Source organism: Chlorocebus sabaeus, chromosome X (genome assembly GCF_047675955.1).
Source record: "Chlorocebus sabaeus isolate Y175 chromosome X, mChlSab1.0.hap1, whole genome shotgun sequence".
NCBI lineage: Eukaryota > Metazoa > Chordata > Mammalia > Primates > Cercopithecidae > Chlorocebus > Chlorocebus sabaeus.
This window is the reverse complement of record NC_132933.1, coordinates 23,160,972-23,181,003: the sequence shown is the minus strand read 5'-3', so window position 1 is coordinate 23,181,003 and position 20,032 is coordinate 23,160,972. Positions and strand designations below refer to the sequence as shown.

The 20,032-nt window shown below is 40.1% G+C and overlaps 1 protein-coding gene across 11 annotated transcripts in view; it reads right to left on the bottom strand.

The window, feature by feature from the left end:
- Positions 1-2,799: 2,799 nt before the first annotated feature.
- Positions 2,800-20,032, bottom strand: part of ENOX2 (ecto-NOX disulfide-thiol exchanger 2) — a 285,986-nt gene continuing 268,753 nt past the window's right edge. For 8 of the 11 annotated variants that reach the window (XM_007992695.3, XM_007992696.3, XM_007992691.3 and 5 more), the window contains 5 exons: positions 15,311-15,492; positions 13,066-13,173; positions 9,531-9,639; positions 6,042-6,127; positions 2,800-3,477 (listed from right to left, as the gene is read on the bottom strand). In XM_007992695.3, coding sequence (XP_007990886.1) covers positions 3,346-3,477; positions 6,042-6,127; positions 9,531-9,639; positions 13,066-13,173; positions 15,311-15,492 — 617 coding nt within the window. In that variant the 3' untranslated portion in view covers positions 2,800-3,345. The remainder of the gene's footprint in view (positions 3,478-6,041; positions 6,128-9,530; positions 9,640-13,065; positions 13,174-15,310; positions 15,493-20,032) is intronic. The other 3 variants (XM_037989138.2, XM_037989137.2, XM_037989131.2) reach the window with 1 other exon arrangement.

Here is a 20,032-nt window from a genome sequence, read left to right as displayed (position 1 = left end):
GTTGAATCACAATCATACCTCTTATTGAGAACTCACTATGGGCCAAGCACTGATTGAGCAATTTGCAGATGCTACCTCATTGACTCTTTCCTACCATTCTGTGAGGTAGGTACTATTTCTTCTTAATTTTGTCTATAAGGAAATTGAAGCTCTCGTTGTGTCCATGTAACTTGCCTGAAGACACACAGATAGAGACTTTGGGCATCGCGACTACCTAATAGGTGCTCAGCAGATGGTAGCAACTGTGGTAGAAAATGAAGCCATATCTACCTGATGTACCATCTAAGACAGCTGAGAATCCCAAGGGCTCACATAGTTCTACTGAGCAAGTTAAAAGTTCTTGTGCATTTATGCTATCTTTTCAAATAATACAGTTTCTTCTGCCTTATATGAAAAGCATACATTTTGGGGCCAAAATTTAAAAAAAAAAAACCTCTATGTAACTTGAATGCAGATGTGTCTTTAATTTTCTATGAAAAATAACTTTCATTTGCATTGAAGACATTTAACAAGCAACTTGGTAATAAAAAAGTCAGAATTAGAGATGTCACAGGACTAGGGAAGGAGATGAAAAAATCATTTGTAAAATAAAATAAAGCTTCTATTCATTATTATATTGAAGAAATGCTAACTACTGTATCTCATAAACATAACAAAACAGCAATATTTCAAAATTCTGGAGGAACAACAGAACCATAAATAGCACTGGGACTTTGTAGGAAAAAGCGGCTTCATTAATAGATTTCTATGATGAATGAAAAGGTTTGTGAGAGATGGTATGTGCCACAATTTGATTGTGTAATGTAATGCACATTCATATCTATATATCTCTATATATCTATGCTTATTTATATATAGATATATATGAGAGAGATCTATTTATTTTAAGGAATTGGCTTTTGCGATTATGGGTGCTGGCAAGTTAGAGATTTGTAGGGCAGGCCGGCAGGCTGGAAGTTCTGGCAGGAGTTGGATGTCACAGTTTTGAGTCCAAAGGCAGTCTCGAAGCACAATTCCCTCCTCAGGCAACTTCAGTCTTTTCTCTTAAGGCCTTCAGCTGATCAGATGAGGTCCACCCACATGATAATGGGTAACCTGTTTTACTCAAAGTCTACTGGCTTAAATGTTAATCACATCTAAAATATACCTTCACAGCAATATCTAGACTGGTGTTTGACCAAGCAACTCGGCACTACAGCCTAGCCAAGTTGCCACATACAATTAACCATAACAACTAGTATATTCAAGCAAACTGGGAGGAGTCTATCTATACTCAACTGGCAGGAGTAACAGAAACAGACAATCTGCGATGTAAGTTGATTAAGTGAAGGAGAGTAAGGTGTTTAGGTGTGGCAGCTGTTGCTTTAAACATTTTTTTTAAGGTATTAATATCATGGTAAGGAGTTGGATTTTTTTCTTTTAAGTTCCGGGGTACATGTGCAGGATGTGCAGGTTTGTTACATAGGTGAATGTGTGCCATGGTGGTTTGCTGCACCTCAATCCATCACCTAGGTACTAAGCCTGGCATGCATTAGCTCTTTTTCCTACTGCTCTCCCCTAAAAATTAATTTATTTAAACAAGAAATAACTGTAAGTGGAAAGTTTCCCCTGATTTCATAGATATTATTAAAATTAGGTATTCCAAGAGCCCCTGAGACGGATGAAACAAAGCCTTCCGTAGTGTTGATGAGAGATGCATCAGTGAGGGAGCCAGTGTAAAATGAACCCTAGCTTCCTGCTGGTGCCACAGCTTGAGGGGAAAGCCAGTTCGCAGCATGAACGGGCTGCGGTGGAACCCTATTTCCAGTTGTCACGGCAGGCTTGGCATCTTTTTCCAACATCCTAGTAACCCAAAGGAAGGAACTGAGATAACTACTAATGGATTACTTAGAGAGAAAGTCATTAAAAACAGGACACAAAACGGAGGTATAAAAAGGAATATTTATCTTTTAAAAATACAACTTTGAACACTACTGGCATTTCATTTACAAAGTATTTTCGTGAAATACTCTCCATTGGCTTTGCTTACTCAGTACATTCTTTTATCTTCAATTGAGACTCAAGGGGGGGGGTATGCTTGCATTATTATAAGTACCACAACCACCACCACACACAATAAAGACCATCTCTGTCTCAGGATATTTGCCCCAAACCTTCATCCTCTCCATTTCCTTTCCACCAAGCAGCAGTTTCTGAATGGTCCACTCACATGCTGCCATTGCGATTTGCAGATGGGCACTACAGAACTGGAGGTGTCTCTGGCAATCCGCTCTCCAGGTGGAGCTGACTTATTTGTAGAAAGCCTCACAAACCCTGGCTCATTATTTATTCATTGATTCATTACTATTAATACTTATATCAAGTCTTTGCAAACATTCAGCATGAAGTAAACATAGTATTTACAGCAGTACACGGTTTGCAGTTCAACACACTGACAACAGAAGCAAAGGGACCAAGAGACCGTAAGAAGGCCAGAGGGGAAAGAAAATTAACACAAATCCCTTCTGTCACTGTGTGCGCACGTGCGTGTGTTTGTGCGTGTGTGTCCACACATGAGCGTGTTTTAATTCACAGAAAACGGAACATGCCCTCCTTTAAAAGCAGACTATTTACAAGTGATTCTGAATAGCACGAACACATGCCAGTCATACTGGATACTTGCTTTCTGCAAACACACCTAGATGTACTTTTTACAATTCTGAAACAGACCTTTAATGTGATATGTTAGAGAGAAAATAACTTTGGAACATTTGTCAACTTTTGGTTCATAGTAATTTTGCAAAAAGCCACAAACCATGCTTTGTCATTGAAAAGGTGAACCTGGTCAGGCACCTTCTAGAAGACACTGATGTGTTATTTATTTACTGGTCTACTGGGGATTGGAAAGACAATGGCAGTTACACAGAGGACTTAGTGCTGCTCTCATTCCTTTCACCAGTAGCAACATTAATGTAAAGAGAAGTTTAGAAACACAAATCACATACAAATCATCAAAACATTTCAGTTAACAGTGTTTTAAAAAATACCAAAGTCTACAACAGTAGTACAGACACTGAAAACACTCCAAATACTGTTTAGCCTCAGGACTTTTGCAATATTTAAAGACAATCAATTGACAGAAAGGGGAGGAAGTTACAGCACTTGCGGTTTGAGGCAATTTCTCTTTAGGGCCTGTAGTTCGAGGTGCTGTCCCAGGATCCTTATTTTAACTCAAAAGATTTTCCAGGAATGAATCGACAAATTCAAAGGAACTTCCACTTGAAAACCATTAAAAATACAAATCACTTTCTATGCTTGTCCAACACATATTTATCTTCAGGATCCCAAGTTGTTAGGCAAAGAGATTTAGGTCAGCTTCAAGCCCTCGAAGCCACAGAATTTCCATCTCTTTTCCAGGCTGGCTCCAACTCCAGTCATTTCCTGCTTGAAGGTATGCTGGAGTCTACCCATGAGACACTCCACATCACTGGTGCAGATCTGTGGGACAGACAGAACATCTCCATTCAAAATCAGTTCTATTTTCCTAATCTTCTTTCCCAGTGTTTCCTACTTTAGAATGCTGATGTGTCTGTGTGTGTGTTGGGCGGGGCGGGGCGGGGGGTGGGGGGCGTTGAACCTCCTTCCGCTCCTTGCGCATTTGTGTGTGTTGGCAGAGTGGCTTCCAGCCAGCAGCGTTCCTCTGCTGTGACCATCATACAGGGTCCTCTGAGTTGCTATTGGAAAGAGCTGGGGTCAGTCATGTGGAAAGGCCTGGGTTTGTAAGAAGCTGAATGATGGCTGCTCAGTGCTGGTGATGCTGTATGCAGGTCCACTGAAGCTGCTGAGCCTTTTCGGAGGGGAGGAAGGTAGAAATGGCTGCCACCAGAGCAGAATCCCTCACAAATGCGTTAGTTCATAATGGAGAAGTAACAGGAATGGGGAAAGCTCTGTGTTCATACTTCTCTGCATTGTCTTTCTCTCCCCACTTCTCTGTCTCTCTCTCTCTCTTTCTCTCTCTCTCTCTCTCACACACACACACACCCCTCAATACGAAAACAAAAACAAATCTGTGGACTCCTTTAGGACTTGTTTTAGGTGGTCATCTTCACATTAGTAGAGTTAGTAAGTTACTCTCCTCACTATGAGCCTTGGCACCAGGGCTTGGGTAAAGAGCACCAGGGGATCCTGAAAGAAACCCAGAGTTGGCGCCACAATGAATGTCCCTGAAGCTGGAGGGAGCCCCAGTTCTGTTGGTATCACCTCAGGCTCTCTTTGGGAGGCCCTGGCACTACTCTGGCAGGAAGTCGCTAAGGGGGAGCTAGGCCTAGGCTAGGAGTGCAGTTATGCCTTCGTCCCAGTGCCGTATCCAGTCAAGTGAACGAAGCACATGCCAGGGTATCATACAGAGTAGAATCTCTATTTCAGAAAACATAGATAATGTGTATAGACATATACATTTAATATAGGTGCAGCACACTCGCAGGAAAGGGTCTGAAATCTGTGCCAAACTGTTAACAGTGGTTATCCTCGAGCAGTGGGATTGTGGGTGGTAACCTGCACTTTCCCTTTACTAGATTTCTATACGGCTTACATTTTAAAGATAATGTGCATGTATTATTTTTGTAAATTAAAAAAGCAGCAGATGGTTTTTACTGACACATAGTTCAATTTCATACCATTGCAATGGACTGCTTGGTCCTAGTATTCACATTGCATCCTCCCCTTCACTGCCAAATGGGCCATTTAATTGCAGAATAGCATCACTTCCCAGAGGGAAATGAAGGGGGAGTGCTAGCTAGAATGAAAGCAAATGCCATTGAAGAGGATGTATCACCACAGCTGGGATGTGGTTAGAACAGTAAGACTCCCAAGTGGGCCACTGCCTTTGTTAAGAGGACATATGCTTAAATGACTTAACATTTTGGACAGCACCTATATTCAATGGCACTTCTCGAAAGTCCCAGATCCTATGAAATAGGCAGTACAATTTATGGGCACATTTCCCTGAATGCTGCTTCTGAAAAAAAAAGTATCCTGAGCTGATTCATTCTGAGGAGTCAAGAGTCCTCTCCAGCCTCTTAGAGGCATCCTTGATTTCCTAGGGAATTAGCACTTACCCCTGCTCCAGATGCCCTAGGAGTTCCCCCAAAGGATAGCATCCAGAGAAGGAAATGGACCATGAGATCATCTGTGAGCAAATATTCAGTCTGTGTTACAGAGGTCCTCAGCTCATTGCTCTATCTTTTTTTTTTTTTTTTGCTCCTGCCTCCCTTGTTTTGTAATAGACAATAGCAAGGGTGATGGTGGGAGAGGTGGATGGTGTAAGACTTCCCGTTTTGAAAATGAACATTGGCTAATGGCTAAAAACCCAGGACAAAAGTTTGATGGGGCCGGGTACGGTGGCTCATGCCTGTAATCCCAGCACCTTGGGAGGCCAAGGCAGGTGGCTTGCTTGAGTCCAGGAGTTCGAGGCCATCCTGGGCAATGTGGTGAAACCCTGTTTCTATAAAAAATACAAAAATTAGCCAGGCATGGTGGCATGCGTCTGTAGTCCCAACTACTCAGGAGGCTGAGGTGGAAGGATTACTTGAGCCCATGAGGTTGAGGCTGCAGTGAGCTGTGATCTCACAAATGCACTCCAGCCTGGGCAACAGAGTGAGACCCTGTCTCAAAAAAAAAAAGTTTGATGGGTAAGAAAGATGATATGGATTGGTTTGCAGCTTATAGGTAAATTAAGAGAAAAGAGGAAAAATCTTCTAAGATGTATGTTTGAAAAAGGATGGTCAACTTATTCAAGTTTGCCTGAGACTGCCCTGGTTTTAACATCGAAAGTCTCAAGTCCCAGGAAACTCTTCAGTACCCAGCAAACCAGGACACACGGTCATCCTACTTGCAAGGGGGAAGCTCTGCTCTGAATCACAGTGAGAGAGCAGGTGAGGGAAACTTCCTGAAAGCATTAACTAATGACCTATTTATGCTTGAGGAGAGTTAGGTTAACAGGTTACCTGTTAACAAAGAACTCCACACATCCCCTTGCATCCCCATTTTAGGCCCCCATATACCTTATTATCAAGACGGTGCAAGTAGGAACAGATGTATTCAATGCTTGCTCCAAATGGGTGAACATGAAGGAATGTGGAGATAATCCCTACAGAAACAAGAGCATGGAGGTTATACTTGAGCCTTGTATTCCTCGAGGTTCCACATGACAGTGAATAGTAAGCGCTGACTCATATGTACAACATAAATATACTGGACACTATTCTAAGTTTACACGTATCTTACTCATTTAATCTTTATAATAATCCCATGAGGTGGGTATTGTCATCCCCATTTCACAGCTGAGGACACTGACGCACTAAAAGTGTAGGCAACTTGTCCAAGGTCATACAGCTGGTAAGTGGCAGAGCTGGTATTTGAACCCAGACAGTCATATACTGCCTCTTACTGTGCTGTATCACATGTAGAAAAGCTGGCATTTGAGGAGTCACTTTCATTGTCTGTGATGGCTAAACACTGTCTGAATTCAAGGATTTTATAATGAATTTACACTGTGCCGGGCTTTTGCAGTTCCTTCACAGTCTTTAGCCTCTTAGGTGTTAATAATGCCTTGCTGTTGTGGTAAACGTACAAATCATGTACTTTCCTGATTAACCTTGTGCCTCTCACAAGAAAGTCTGCTGATTGTATTTGGGTATTATTTTGTGAATAGCTCTGTAAAGAAAAGCCAAGCATTTCATTCATGGCTAACTCAAGTGGCCACTAGCATTCTGTGCTTAGAGGCTCGAATCTCCTTGTGTAACAGAATTCTTATAGCAGTTTACAGCCTCCAGGAATGCCCCTGATTTCCACTTAGCCTGACTCTGGGGTGACTGGCAGCTTCACATGCTGCCTTGATTGTTCTGGCCATTAGGTTAATTGTTCTAATACTTCTTTCTCTGGCAACAGGTGGAAAATAAATTGCTCAAAAGTATAATATTTCTTTCTTTCAATTTGTTTTGAGTTCACCTCCTTTCATAAGATCTTAAGTGCATCAAATAGACCCAGAATTGAGTTTGTTGAAAATTGCCAGGAAATAAAAGCAAAATTTGATTTGGTTTCTAAACTACAACTTGTCTGTCCCTTTAAGAGGCTGACAAAAGACTAACACAGGTTTAAATTGGTGTTTGAAGTTCAATCAAGGAGGTAAGTTGGAGAGGGGTTCCAGAAGGAACTGATGGCAGGGCTCAAATTCTGTTCAAAAGGGATGCTATTACTTAGAACATTACTTTATTCTTAAATGGCTAGGTAAATTGAAGTTCTAAACACTGATTCTGGCTGAGAAACTTAAATTCTGAAGAAGACATTCCATGTTTGAAGAAATTCTAGATGTCCTGGCCAAGAAAGGCTGTCAAATGCCAAGAAATAACTCCAGAGGTTTAAAAACAAGCGATTTTGTGGGTTCACACCCAAAAAGCTGATTGAAAAATAGATTTTCCTTTCTCTGTGCCAGCCCAAGACTACCTTCTTGAAAAAACAAAACAAGAAACACTTATTTTAAGAATCTTTTTTTCTAGGACTATCCATTCACAGAGGCTTCCTTCTATCCCCAGCATTTCTCTGACAGGTGTCCCTGTTGCCATGCCAATTTGTTAAGAAATTGGAGTTGGAAGACGTTAATAAGTTGTAATAAGTTGTCACTTTTCTTGAAGATTCAATGGCAGGTCCCCCTGTGCATCTTTATTAACATATCAAAGTGTTAAATCTGAGGATAATATCCATTACCAAAGGAGGCAGAGATATCTTAAAAATATGCAGAAGCCAGTCAGTGTGGAGGGCCTTTGAGACTAGAGTGGGGCTACTGTATAGCTCAGCTTCCTAGATGGCAGCTGGGATTATCTGCTGTGGCCCAAGACCAGTCACTCTTAAATGATTAGCCCCTCTTAAATATTTTACAGCCTCAATCTGCCACCGTTCTCCAAATGGAATATAAAGTTAGCCAGCATTGGTTAATAGTGCTGTGAAGTGTAAAATGTTTTCTACTTACTGAGGGCTTACTATGGACCAGGGACTATGCTAAGTGATTTAGGTGAGTTACTGTATTTAATACTCACAACTGCCCTTTTGGGTTGGTAATATCATTATGTCCATTTTGCAGATGGAGGAACTGAAGCTCAGAGAAGAAATGGTGGGGTCAAGATGGGAAGCCAGGTCTGTCTGATTCTTTAAACATTTGTGCCATCTTGCTTTTCTGAATGACTTTTTACAGAGAGCAATGCTAGCATGAACCTCATCAAAGCCCACTAGTGTCCAACACACCGCAGCTTCCTGAGTCATCTGCCACTGTGATATAATCAAAAAATAAATATCTGGTCTTTGTCCCTGGTCCCCAGGGCACACAGCTCCTAAAACCCTTGGAATTTCTGGAGTGATAAGAGTTAAGATGGCAGGTAGCTGGGGGCCCCTTATAGCTTTAGAATTGGGGCTGGCCATCAGAAAGACTTAGGCATGATCAGAGAGTTGGAACATCAGGGAGGAGAGAGTGGCTGGAGACTGAGTTAATCACCAATAGCCAGTGATTTCATCAATCATGCCTATATAATGAAGCCTCCATAAGAACTCTGAAACGATGGGGTTCAGAGAGGTTTCTGGTTGGCAAACACAAGATACACACCCAAAAAGGTATAGAAACTCCGCATACCCCTTCGAAGTACCTTGCTCTATATACCTCTTCCATTGTATCCTTTATACTAAATCGGTAGGAGTAAGTAAGGTACTTTCCTGAGTTCTGTGAGCCACTCTAGCAAATTATCAAACCTGGGGTAGGTATTGTGGAAACCCCTGACTTTGTAGCCAAATCAGACAGAAGTAGAGGATACTTGGAGACCCTATATTTGAGACTGGCATCTATAGAGAGGGCAGTCTTCCGGGACTGAGCCCTTAAACCCATGGAGTCTAATGTTAAACTCTAACTTTGGGTAGTGAGTATGAGAACGGAATTCAACTGTAGGGCACCCACTTGGTATTGAAGAGTTGGAGATGTAGTGTTGGAAAAGACACCATGCATCTGGTGTCAGGAGGTTAAAACAAACAAACAAACAAACAAATAATCCCTTGTCATTTGGTGTCAGAAGTGTAAAAATAGCTTAGTTAGTAACCTGGAAAAACTTGCCTATACTTGCTCCAGAGGCTCTCTGGAAAAGCTCTCTGCCAAGTAGGGTCTGCACTAGCCCCCTGAGTGGACATGAGAGGCCTTATCTATCCTTGCACAGATATTTTTAAAAAAATCTACAGTATGTTTCTCCAGCTGACCCCTCTTAGCTTAGTGCTTGTACTGACATGCTTGACTGCTTGACATGGCAGTGGCTACAAGGAGTGTGAGGGGGGCTGGCAGCTGCTGTTAAATTTGGAAATTTGTAGTTGTTCTTAACCTATCATCTTCAGAACTCTGAGTTCTTGCGCTGCCATGCTTCATAAATGCTTGACGTGTGCTTGTTAATCTTAGGTAAAGCCCTCCCCTCCTCCATTGTACCCAGGCATTGTACGTGGTATGTGTGCATTAGCTTCCTTACCCACTAGCAGTGCTTCACGTTCAGATTTAATAGGACTGCTGTTCATGGTCTTCTCAAGAGGGTATTCGCTATCCTGGTTTGATGCACACAGCCTAGAAGCACAGCTTTCCTGTGGACACAACATGCTTCCCAGGTCAGTTCACTTTATTTGGCAATAGAGTTGGTTTCAATTAACTACACAACAGGTAACTTAATACAGGACTATAAAAGCAATACTGTTCAATTTAGATTACTGAATGGGAGGGAAAACATCATAAATTACAAAAGCATCACAGATATTCCAAAGCTTATTTTTAGGGCTCCAAAACACAGAAACATTTAAACATTTACCTTCACCAGTTTTTTTTTTCTGCCTTCATCTTGACTTTATACAAGCAATCTGGGCAACTAGACCCAACATTTATGGTATACTAACAAGATGCTAGGCACTGTTAGATAAGTGTTATCTCCATTCTACAGATGATGAAAGTGAGGCTCAGGTAAATTGACTAAGATCACACTGCAAGGAAGTGGAGCCAGGATTTCATCCCACTGTTAAAAGGACCATTGGTTTTTTTTTTGTTCTTTTTTGTTTTTTTTTTTGTTTTTTTTTAAGTTTTAGGTCCACACTCTGTTAATGGTAAGTCCCATCTCAATGGAGAATCTACATTGGCTACATTGCCAATCCACTGATAGTTAATAAACTGTTGGTTTTTGGACTAAAACTTAGAGCTTTCTTTTCACTCATAGTTAACCAACTGTTGGTTTTTGAACTAAAAATTAGAGTTTTCATTTTTTCATTTACTACTCTCTCTCTCTCTCTTTCTCTCTGATAAGGACATTATCAGTTAGAATATTCCTGATTTTATAGCAAGAAATGACCATGACAAAAAATAGCATTAGTCAATGGCCTTCTTTGTTGTGGAAAATTTTTCTCTTTCAGAGTGTAGCAGGAAGGTTTCATAAGAGAAACTCAGGTGAAATCCATGACCAGCAATCAAACTGAAAAATACCTCCAGACCTTTCATGGCTCTTTCTTTCTCTCTTTGGGTACTGAGAATATCTTTTCTGTTATTATAAATGTGAAGGAAAAGCTTTCAGAAGAAGGAATAAAAGAAATCACTGCTTCTTTTACTGCTGAAAAGAAAATGCTGCTGAAATGCTCCTTGGGGGGGCAGATCATGGCTGACTCAGATGCATTTTCACTTCTTCCTTTCCACAAACCCTTAGCAGGGACAGGATTCCTTCTGTTTTCTTTAAAGATGTCTTCAAAGCTTCCAGGATGCTGTCTCTGAGTGAAATGAATGGTCTATGCCGCAAGACGTGTTGTTTTGTGAATTTACAGGCTTCCTAGCTGTAGTCAGAGGGGAACCCTTTCTTGATGACCTACTCAATCTTTGGCCTTTAGAATTCAATCCAGGCAGTAACCATTATGCCAAGTTTGATTTAAACTACTAGTTCACTTCTAAGCCACGGGCTTCACATCTGCTTCTGACCCCCTTAAAACATTAAATGATATGGCAAGCCGTTTCTTAAGTGTGAGAGTTTAACAGATTGGGGTTGATTTAAGATGTGAAAATATTCTGGGAAGTTTTAGCCATCTTGAATAGAACTGCAGCCTTACTTAAACCTGACTTCAATTTTATTATAGCTGGCATTTAAAAAATTAGAAGGTACATTGAAGGGATGCTTATCACCTTGAATTTTACTAGCAGATTCAAAGAGCTTAGTTCTTTCCGCAGTAAGACAGACATAAGTCACATTGTTATACTGCAAAACACTGACAATAACTCACCCTGTAGCTTACTGTCAAGAAACCCAAACAAAAGCAAATAAGAAAAGAGATGCCTCCTCACCAAAACTTATTGCTTTCCTTTCAACCTGAAATTATTTTTGCAGTCTAATGTGATGGTACTTTGCTTCCTAACCTAATTGTGTCAGGTTGAAATATTTGGTCACAAATCAGCTTCCCAGAGAAGATCAGTTTATAATGAACTGTCATGAATTTCTCTAAAAGAACCTTTGCTTAAAATAACAGGAAAAAACATATTTTGACTCACTGTTTTTTTGGATTATCAGTTGGATCTTTTCCCCGTCCTCATCAGCCAACACTTCACGGTCTATTCAGTTTGCAAATGGGAAACACTTGTCCTTAGGCACAATATGGTAAGTTTCTTCTATGCCATTTGACCTCTTACCTCTTACTTCTTTAAATGAAATACTTTACAAACCAGAAAGCTACTTACACAAAAAAATGTCCTTAGGTCAAATTGTGATGTCAATCCTGAAGAGCAATTCTAAGCATAATGTCATGAGCATAACCCCATGTCTATCTACAGTCTTCTGGCTACATAATCCATTTTATGCAGGAAGCAAAATGTGGCAGCTCTGGGACATTTTAGAAGCCCTGATGGTATGAGGAAAGTCCTGATAAGTAGAACAGCTTTGGCGCTTTTCAATTAAATGCTTGATAAATGAATTTCTCTGGGATTATGCTTGTTTCTTTAATAGTGCCCACAAAACTGGAACGTGAGTTGGTGTTATGAAGTGGAAGAATTAAAAGCACGTTGCAAATGGCCTCTAGAAGAAAACACTTTCAATCATTTGTTTCAACTACACCAAGGTTGCCAGTTCTTAATGGCACTCTAGGGGAAGGCACTGTGCTGGTAAACACACTCAGAGCCTGTATGCACTGCAACTTCCTGAGCTGAGAACAGAAGATAAAGAGAATATGCTCTTGAGGAACTGTATCACTGTTGATTTCTGACTCTCAGTCCAAGCTCCTAATCTTCTCTTCCTTTAGAGATATCAAAACAAGGAAGCTCTGGTCAATGGGCTTCCCTTTTCAGAGGATAACATCAGCTGAATATTGATGCATCAAGGAGATTGGAGAGGTTGACTTTACACACCTGGAATAGAATGGGCACCTGATTCATGGTTGTGATATACGATTCCATCCAGATGTTAGACTCTCTGGTCCTCACTGGTGGTTCTTATTGCTGAGAGCTCTCACTTGATAAAGTTCCATCTTGGCTTCTAGCTTTAGAATACTGTGTCTCATTTTTTTCCCCAAGGTTTCCCTCTTCTTGGTATTGGCTATTCCTCTCATCTGCAGTTGCTCATTATTACACTAAATTGACTAGCTGCAAAGAAATGCCAATGTGCTAGCTGCACTTGTGTTTCTTCCTTTAATGAGATGCTCGATTAAAGGTACTTTGTGTCACATGAGTTTTCTATGTTGCTATTTGCTTGACAAGATGAAGCAGGGAAGGGGTGTGCACTCTGGTCGTCTCCAAGAGAGAAGACTGAGGAATTTTAGGGATGAACCGACTACTTATTCATTGAAAGGTGTACACTCCAGAACCCTTAGAAATGCCAAGGACTCATACCTAAAAGCAAAGCCCTTAGTATAAGAATTACCCCCGAGAGGGGCTTTTAATCTCTAATCAGCCAAACATTCCCCATTGATTTTAGAGCATAACTTCCAGGGCATTTTCATTGTCACTGAAAAGTAGGTAAAGGGGCAAGGAAAAAGGTTCACTTAGGGCACATGTACCTTTTCCTTAAGATTTTCCAACATTTTTTCCACCTGTAACTTGTCATCTTTGAGTTTTTCAAGTTCAGCTTCTTTCTTTTTATATTCCTCTTGGACTTTGAGTAGATGCTATAAGAAAGACCAAAGACAATCAATTTATGAATTATGGAGCCACACTTCATTTAAAATCCCTGGCTGAATTTAGATATATCAGGTGGGCCTGCCTCACTTTCCTCCAGCACACACGACCATTTTTCCATAAAGAGATTGGGCAAATCAAGATATTTTCACTTTACATTATTTTATCTGGCTCTTAAGAAATTCCTTTGAATTTGTTAATATTTGAGAAAGGTCCTGAGAAACTAGTTGATCCAGTCACTTAACTTCTTCCCTATTCTGGGCGGGGGTCAAAGTAGGGTGCAGTTAATACTGTGTGGGCAATGTTTTGATTGCTGCATAGAAGTAAATGTAATGTTGTAAAGCATTCTTGCAAATAGCCATTTGCCAAGCCAAGTTCAATTTCTGTGAGGAAAGTAGTAAAGAATCCAAATTTTACATATGTTAGTTTCCATATAAGTAGGCAGGAAGCTATATTTAGCATTATTAATAATTTCAACAAATAATATTTATTTGAGTGCCTAATATGTACTAAGCATTGTGCTAAGGGTTTTACATGCACGGTCTCAATTAAGCCTCACAATGACCCTATGTTACTATGATCCCTAAGGCTAGGAGAGGTTAAGTGGCTTCCCTAATGCCATTCAGATAGTCAGTAGCAGAGCTGGGATTTAAAAGCAGGTTGGGTCAACCCCAGAGTTCATGTCCTTACACACCTTATTATACTATACATCTTTTGAGATAAGATGGGAGAAATTTTATCATCGTTTACAAGGCATTTTTTTTCAATACAAAATAATCAAAACGAGTGAAATTATTTTTAAGAGGTAGAGACCTAATTCTCACTGAGGTCTTTGAAGTGATGAAACAAAATAAAATTTCATCATTTTTGAATTTCATTTAAGTAGCAGAACTATCCTTATGTGAAATGGTTTGAAAATCAAAGAGGGGAAAAACAGCAACAACAAAAATATTTCCAAAGTCGTGCTTTTCAGAGGCTTGCAAAAGACCATTGGAAGGGCTAAAAAGCATGGTACTATGTACATTGTCAAAATTCTTTCAAGTGTAGGTGAGGAGGTGCATTTTTTCCATAGAAAGATCTCTGATATAATTTACATGTTCTAATTAAACTCCATGGTGACGGTAAAAGGAAGGTGAGCATTACTTCACACATTTTGTTAACAGAAAAGGTGAAATATTAATGTCATATTACTTGTTGTATAGGAAGACAATGGTGGCAGAAAGAATAACTTAGGGTTCCTAGTGCCAGAATAGACCATTGTTCATGATTTGTAATTTCCAACCAGCAATTAGCTTTGCCCTAGATAATTTCAAGGCATACAGTTAAAAACTATTGCACAATTTAAGGTATAAAGGACAATGGCTGGTAGTCTAGCATGACAGAAGACAACAGTGGCCTTACTCAGAGGCACTACTCCTTTACTATAGTGAAGGCAGCTGTTGATAACTTTTAAACTGTAGAATCACTGTGGTGATGGTTACATAAAACTCCTAGATGTTGAACATCTGCTACACTTCTGTGAATGCAATCACAGTTGGGTGCATTTATTTACTTTGCTTTTTACACTTTGAATTATGCACAGGTAAACTCATTCACACAAGTGACTGTTAATACAAAACAAAATAAAAACAAGTTGGTATTATGCGTTCAAAGCATTGACACTTAAAAACCTATAATGTACCTATTTCTACTCAAATCAAGGGTAGATTCCTGCCATTCCTTTTAAAAGGCTATATTTCTTGGTATTCTATCAACTCGATATGTGTTCATCAGCATTTTTTCATATCTAAATAATTGAGGTTCTTTGTAAAGACCCTGAGGCCCTGTCTAGATCCCTAAGTACCTTCTGAAGCATAAGGAAAAGATTAGATTATGTTCAGTGTAGTCTAATGTTAAATATTTTTCATTTAATGCTCATTCTTTGAAAATTGGCAATCCATTGCTATCTCTGTATTAACTGGAATATTTAATTAACCACAACAATAATTCCTTCCTCAGCCATGCCAGATAATATTACATCAAGAAGAATAATAGGTTTGATATTCGATTTGCTTGCAGGGGACTCTTCTACAGGTGAGAAGCTGATGCTATTCTACCCAGAAGCTCAGAAAACCAAAATGCCTTTACCTGTTGCATTCCTTGCAGGGCTTGTTGCAGGAGTTTCAGTTGCTGTTCTTTGTTTGGGTCATCTTCTCTGTGGGCTTTGCCTTGTTCTTGCTTGAGCAGTTCTACTTCATTCCGGTAGGCATCGAGCTGCCAACGGAGGCTGTCATTTTCTTCCTTCAGAGCTTCTGCCTGTGATACTAAGGCTAAACAATCAATATAAAATATGAAACCATATATCCAGATTCATTTGTGGTTCATCTGAATACGACAAAAAGGTTGGTTCTCCCTCTTGATGAAGAACTTTAGGTTTGAGTTGGCCATGTCAGCAAGAGATGGACACAAAAGCACACAGGCCCGTTTTTATAAATGAACTAGGATTCCAACACACAAAAGTTCACATCATATTCCTCATTCTCCACCTCAGATATAACTAAGATATTTTGAGGTAACATCAATTTCTTTTATTTGAAATGTAGGAAATGGTAACAGCCCTGTAATAATAAAATACAGGACCAGTTCCCTTGAACCGACAACTGCCTACATAATAATGTTGCTGACAGATGTTTTTAAAGAATGTAGCATTGAGAAACTTAAACTCAGAATTTCCTGCTGCTCCATAGCTTTGTATAAAGAGTCAGATTCTAACTTCAGTTACACTCATTTTATTTTTACTGAAAATGTAAGGGGGAGTAATGAAGAATCAAAGTAGTGCCAGAGGTTAGCAGGCTGGAAAGCAAATGCTGAGGGACACGGTTATGGGAGCACACAAATATGGGAGCCCGGAAAAGGAAATATGAGGCACAGATAGAGTTGTGTTAGTGAATATGCAATTACATTTCAAGATTTCTTTCTTTCCTTCCTTCCTTTTTTTTCCTTTTCTTTTCTTTTTTCTTTTTTTTTTTTCTTTTTTGACAGAGTCTCACTTTGTCGCCTAGGCTGGAGTGCAGTGGTGCCATCTTGGCTCACTGCAACCTCTGCCTCCTGGGTTCAAGCAATTCTCCTGCCTCAGCCTCCTGAGTAGCTGGGACTACAGGTGCCTGCACTGTGCCTGGTTACTTTTTGTATTTTCAGTAGAGACGGGGTTTCGCCATATTGGCCAGGTTGGTCTCGAATTCCTGACCTTGTGATCCACCCGCCTCAGCCTCCCAAAATGCTGGGATTACAGATGTGAGCCACCGCACCTGGCCCAAGATTTCTTAATATGCACGTTTTCATGTACTTCTTTTCAAATAACTGTTAACCAACAATTTGAAACACACACACACACGACTGTAGCATTGACTCGTCCCACAGAGGAAAGATAAATGTAAAAACTAAGACACAAGATTTCCAGTTTCCAGTCTAGCGTGTAAGGACATTTAGAAGCTGCCACTCTGTCTTAATAACAAGTAAAAGGCTGAACAACCTGAAAAATCAACAACTCTTTTTATATTTGTTAGTGAAGTGCGGTTATAGGGCAAACAGCTCCCCCCAAAACAAAACTGGAGATACAGACAGGTGAATATAGAGAATCACAATTTACTGGACCAAAAACCCATGAGCAGAAACCTCCAGGGGACCCAGTCCTTGGGTAGGAAAACCTAAGCTGTAATTAAGCAATTGCTGGAGGCTGTGTGGACAAGTCTGTGAAATTAGCTTGGTGTGGTGGCACGTGCCTGTAATCCCAGCTACTCAGGAGGCTGAGGCAGGAGAATCGCTTGAGCCTGGGAGGCAGAGGTTGCACTGAGCTGAGATCGCGCCACTGCACTCCAGCCTGGGTGACAGAGCAAGACTGGGTCTCAAAACAAACAAACAAACAAACACTCCAGGAGGACCCAATCATTGGAGAGCTCCCACACATTCGTAAGTTTTACCTCCAGGAGATATACCAGTTCCTCACAGTGAATATCAGAGAAAAATCTCCTCATGTTTCTGACAGGGGAAGCGGAAAAGGAACAATTTTGAAATTGCAGACCATTTTGGTCTTTACAAGGCCTGCTCTCAGGAAAAACTATTTTACCAGAGCCTCACCTGCTGGGGTTTTAGAAGAACCTAACAGACCTGGGGGAAGATAAATATTCAACTCCAGTCCCCTCCAGCCATCCTGTCCCACCAAAGGGGTGTGTGTGTGTGTGTGTGTAGGGGGGTGGTGGTGGGAGTGGGATAAAACTGAGAAGCACTGGTGAAGTTCACAGTTCAGGGACACAGGTTCACCAAAAGACTGAGACCTAATCATAGAACTAGAGAATGCTTTCCCTTCCTCCATACCTTACCACCATATTACTAAAGGGCTACTTATGAGAGTTTCTTTCACCTAGTACATCATGCCCAGATTTTAACAAAAAAATTACAAGGCATACTAAACAGTAGAAAACACAGTTTTAAGAGATACAGAAAACACCAGAACCAGACTCAGATATGGAAGAGATGCTGAACTTATCAGACTGATAATTTTTTTTTTAAAACTAGGATTAATATGCAATGGGCTTTAAAGAAAAAATTAGACAACATACAAGAACAGATGGATAATAAAAGCAGAAAGGAGAAATTCAAAGGAAGAATAAAATCAAATATTAGAGATCAAAAACACTAGTAGAAATGAAGAATGCCTTTGATGGGGTAACTATTAGACTGGACATAACTAAGGAAATAATCCCTGAGCTTGAGGATACGGCAATAGAAAATTCCAAAACTGAAAACCTGTCTTAGTCCGTTTTAACTGCTATAACCAAATACCACAAACTGGGTAGCTTATGAACAACAGGAATTTATTTCTCACAATTCTGGAAGCTTGGAAGTCCAAGATCAAGGTGCCAGTAGCTTTGGTGTCTGGTGAGGGCCTATTTCCTAGTTCATAGATGGTGCCTTCTACCTGTGTCCTCACATTAGGAAGGGACAAGTGGCTCTTTGGGGTCTCTTTTATAAGTGTATTAATCCCATTCATAAGGGCTCTGCCCTTATGACCTAATCACCTCTCAAAGGCCTCATCTACTAATAGCACATTGCTGATTAAGTTTCAATATGAATTTTGGGGGACACATACATTCAGACCATAGCAAAAACAAAAAGAAAAACAACAACAGATGCTGGCAAGGTTGTGGAGAAAAAGGAAAGCTTTTACACTGTTGGTGGGAGTGTAAATTACTTCAAAGACTGTGGAAGACAGTGTGGTGAATCCTCAAAGACCTAGATCCAGAAATACCATTTGACCCAGCAATCCCATTACTGGGTATACACCCAAAGTAATATAAATCATTCTATTATAAAGACACATGCATGTGTATGTTCACTGCAGCACTGTTCACAATAGCAAAGACATGGAGTCAACCCAAATGCCCATCAATGATAGACTGGATAAAGAAAATGTGGTACATATACACCACAGAATACTATGCAGCTATTTAAAGGAATGAGAGCATGTCCTTTGCAGGAACATGGATGGAGCTAGAAGTCATTATCCTTAGCAAACTAACGCAGGAACAGAAAACCAAATACTGCATGTTCTCACTTATAAGTGGAAGCTGAATGATGAGAACACATAGACACATGGGAGGGAACAACACACACTGGGGATTGTTGGAGGGTAGGGGCTGGGAGGAGGGACAGCATCAGGAAAAACAGCTAATGCACACTGGGCTTATTACCTAGGTGATGGGGTGATCTGTGCAGCAAACCACAATGGCACACATTTAGCTATGTAACAAACCTGCACATCCTGCACATGTACCCCTGAACTTTAAATAAAAGTTGAAAATAAAAAAAGACTGATAAAAGTACATAACAGAATATCCAAGAACTATAGGACCACTACAAAAGGTGGAAACATGTGTAATGGGAATAGCTGGAAGGAGAAGAAAGAAAGAAACAGAAGCAATATTTGAAGCAATAATGACTGAGAATTTCTCCCAAATTAATGTCAGACACCAAACCATAGATCCAGGAAGTTCAGAGAACACGAGACAGGATTAAATGCCAAAAACCCCTTCTGCCTATGCATATCATATTCAAACTTAAGAAAATCAAAATAAAGAAAAAATCTTGAAAGAAACCACAAGAGAAACAAACACTTTACTTATAGAGAAGCACAAATAAACATTACATCTGCCTTCTTTTCAGAAATTGTACAAATAAAAAGTGGAATAAAATATTTATGGAGTTAAGAGAAAAAAAATCAACAACCTAGAATTCTGTACCCTGTGAAATCTGGATCTACATAAAGAAAGGAAGAGCATCAAAGAATGAAAAAGTGAAGGTAAAATAAAAACTTTTGGCTGGGTGCAGTGGCTCATACCTGTAATCCCAGCACTTTGGGAGGCTGAGGTGGGTAGATCACCTGAGGTCAGGAGTTCAAGACAGCCTGGCCAACATGGTGAAACACCGTCTTTACTAAAAATACAAAAAATTAGCCAGGCGTGGTGGCAGGCGCCTGTAATCCCAGCTACTCAGGAGGCTAAGGCAGGAGAATCACTTGAACCCGCGAGGTGGAGATTTAGTGAGCTGAGATCACGTCATTCCACTCCAGCCTGGACAAGAAGAGCAAAACTCTGTCTCAAAAAACAAAACAAAACAAAAAAACAAACAAAAAACAAAAAAAAAACCCCCCCAAAAGTTTTATTTTTCTTCTTCTTAACTGATCTATTATAGCATATAACTTTTCAAAATAACAATAGCAACAATGTATTCATTTATGTATGCATAAATATGTATATACGGGTTGACAATCTATAATGCAAAATCCAAAATCTGAAATGCCCCCAAATCTGA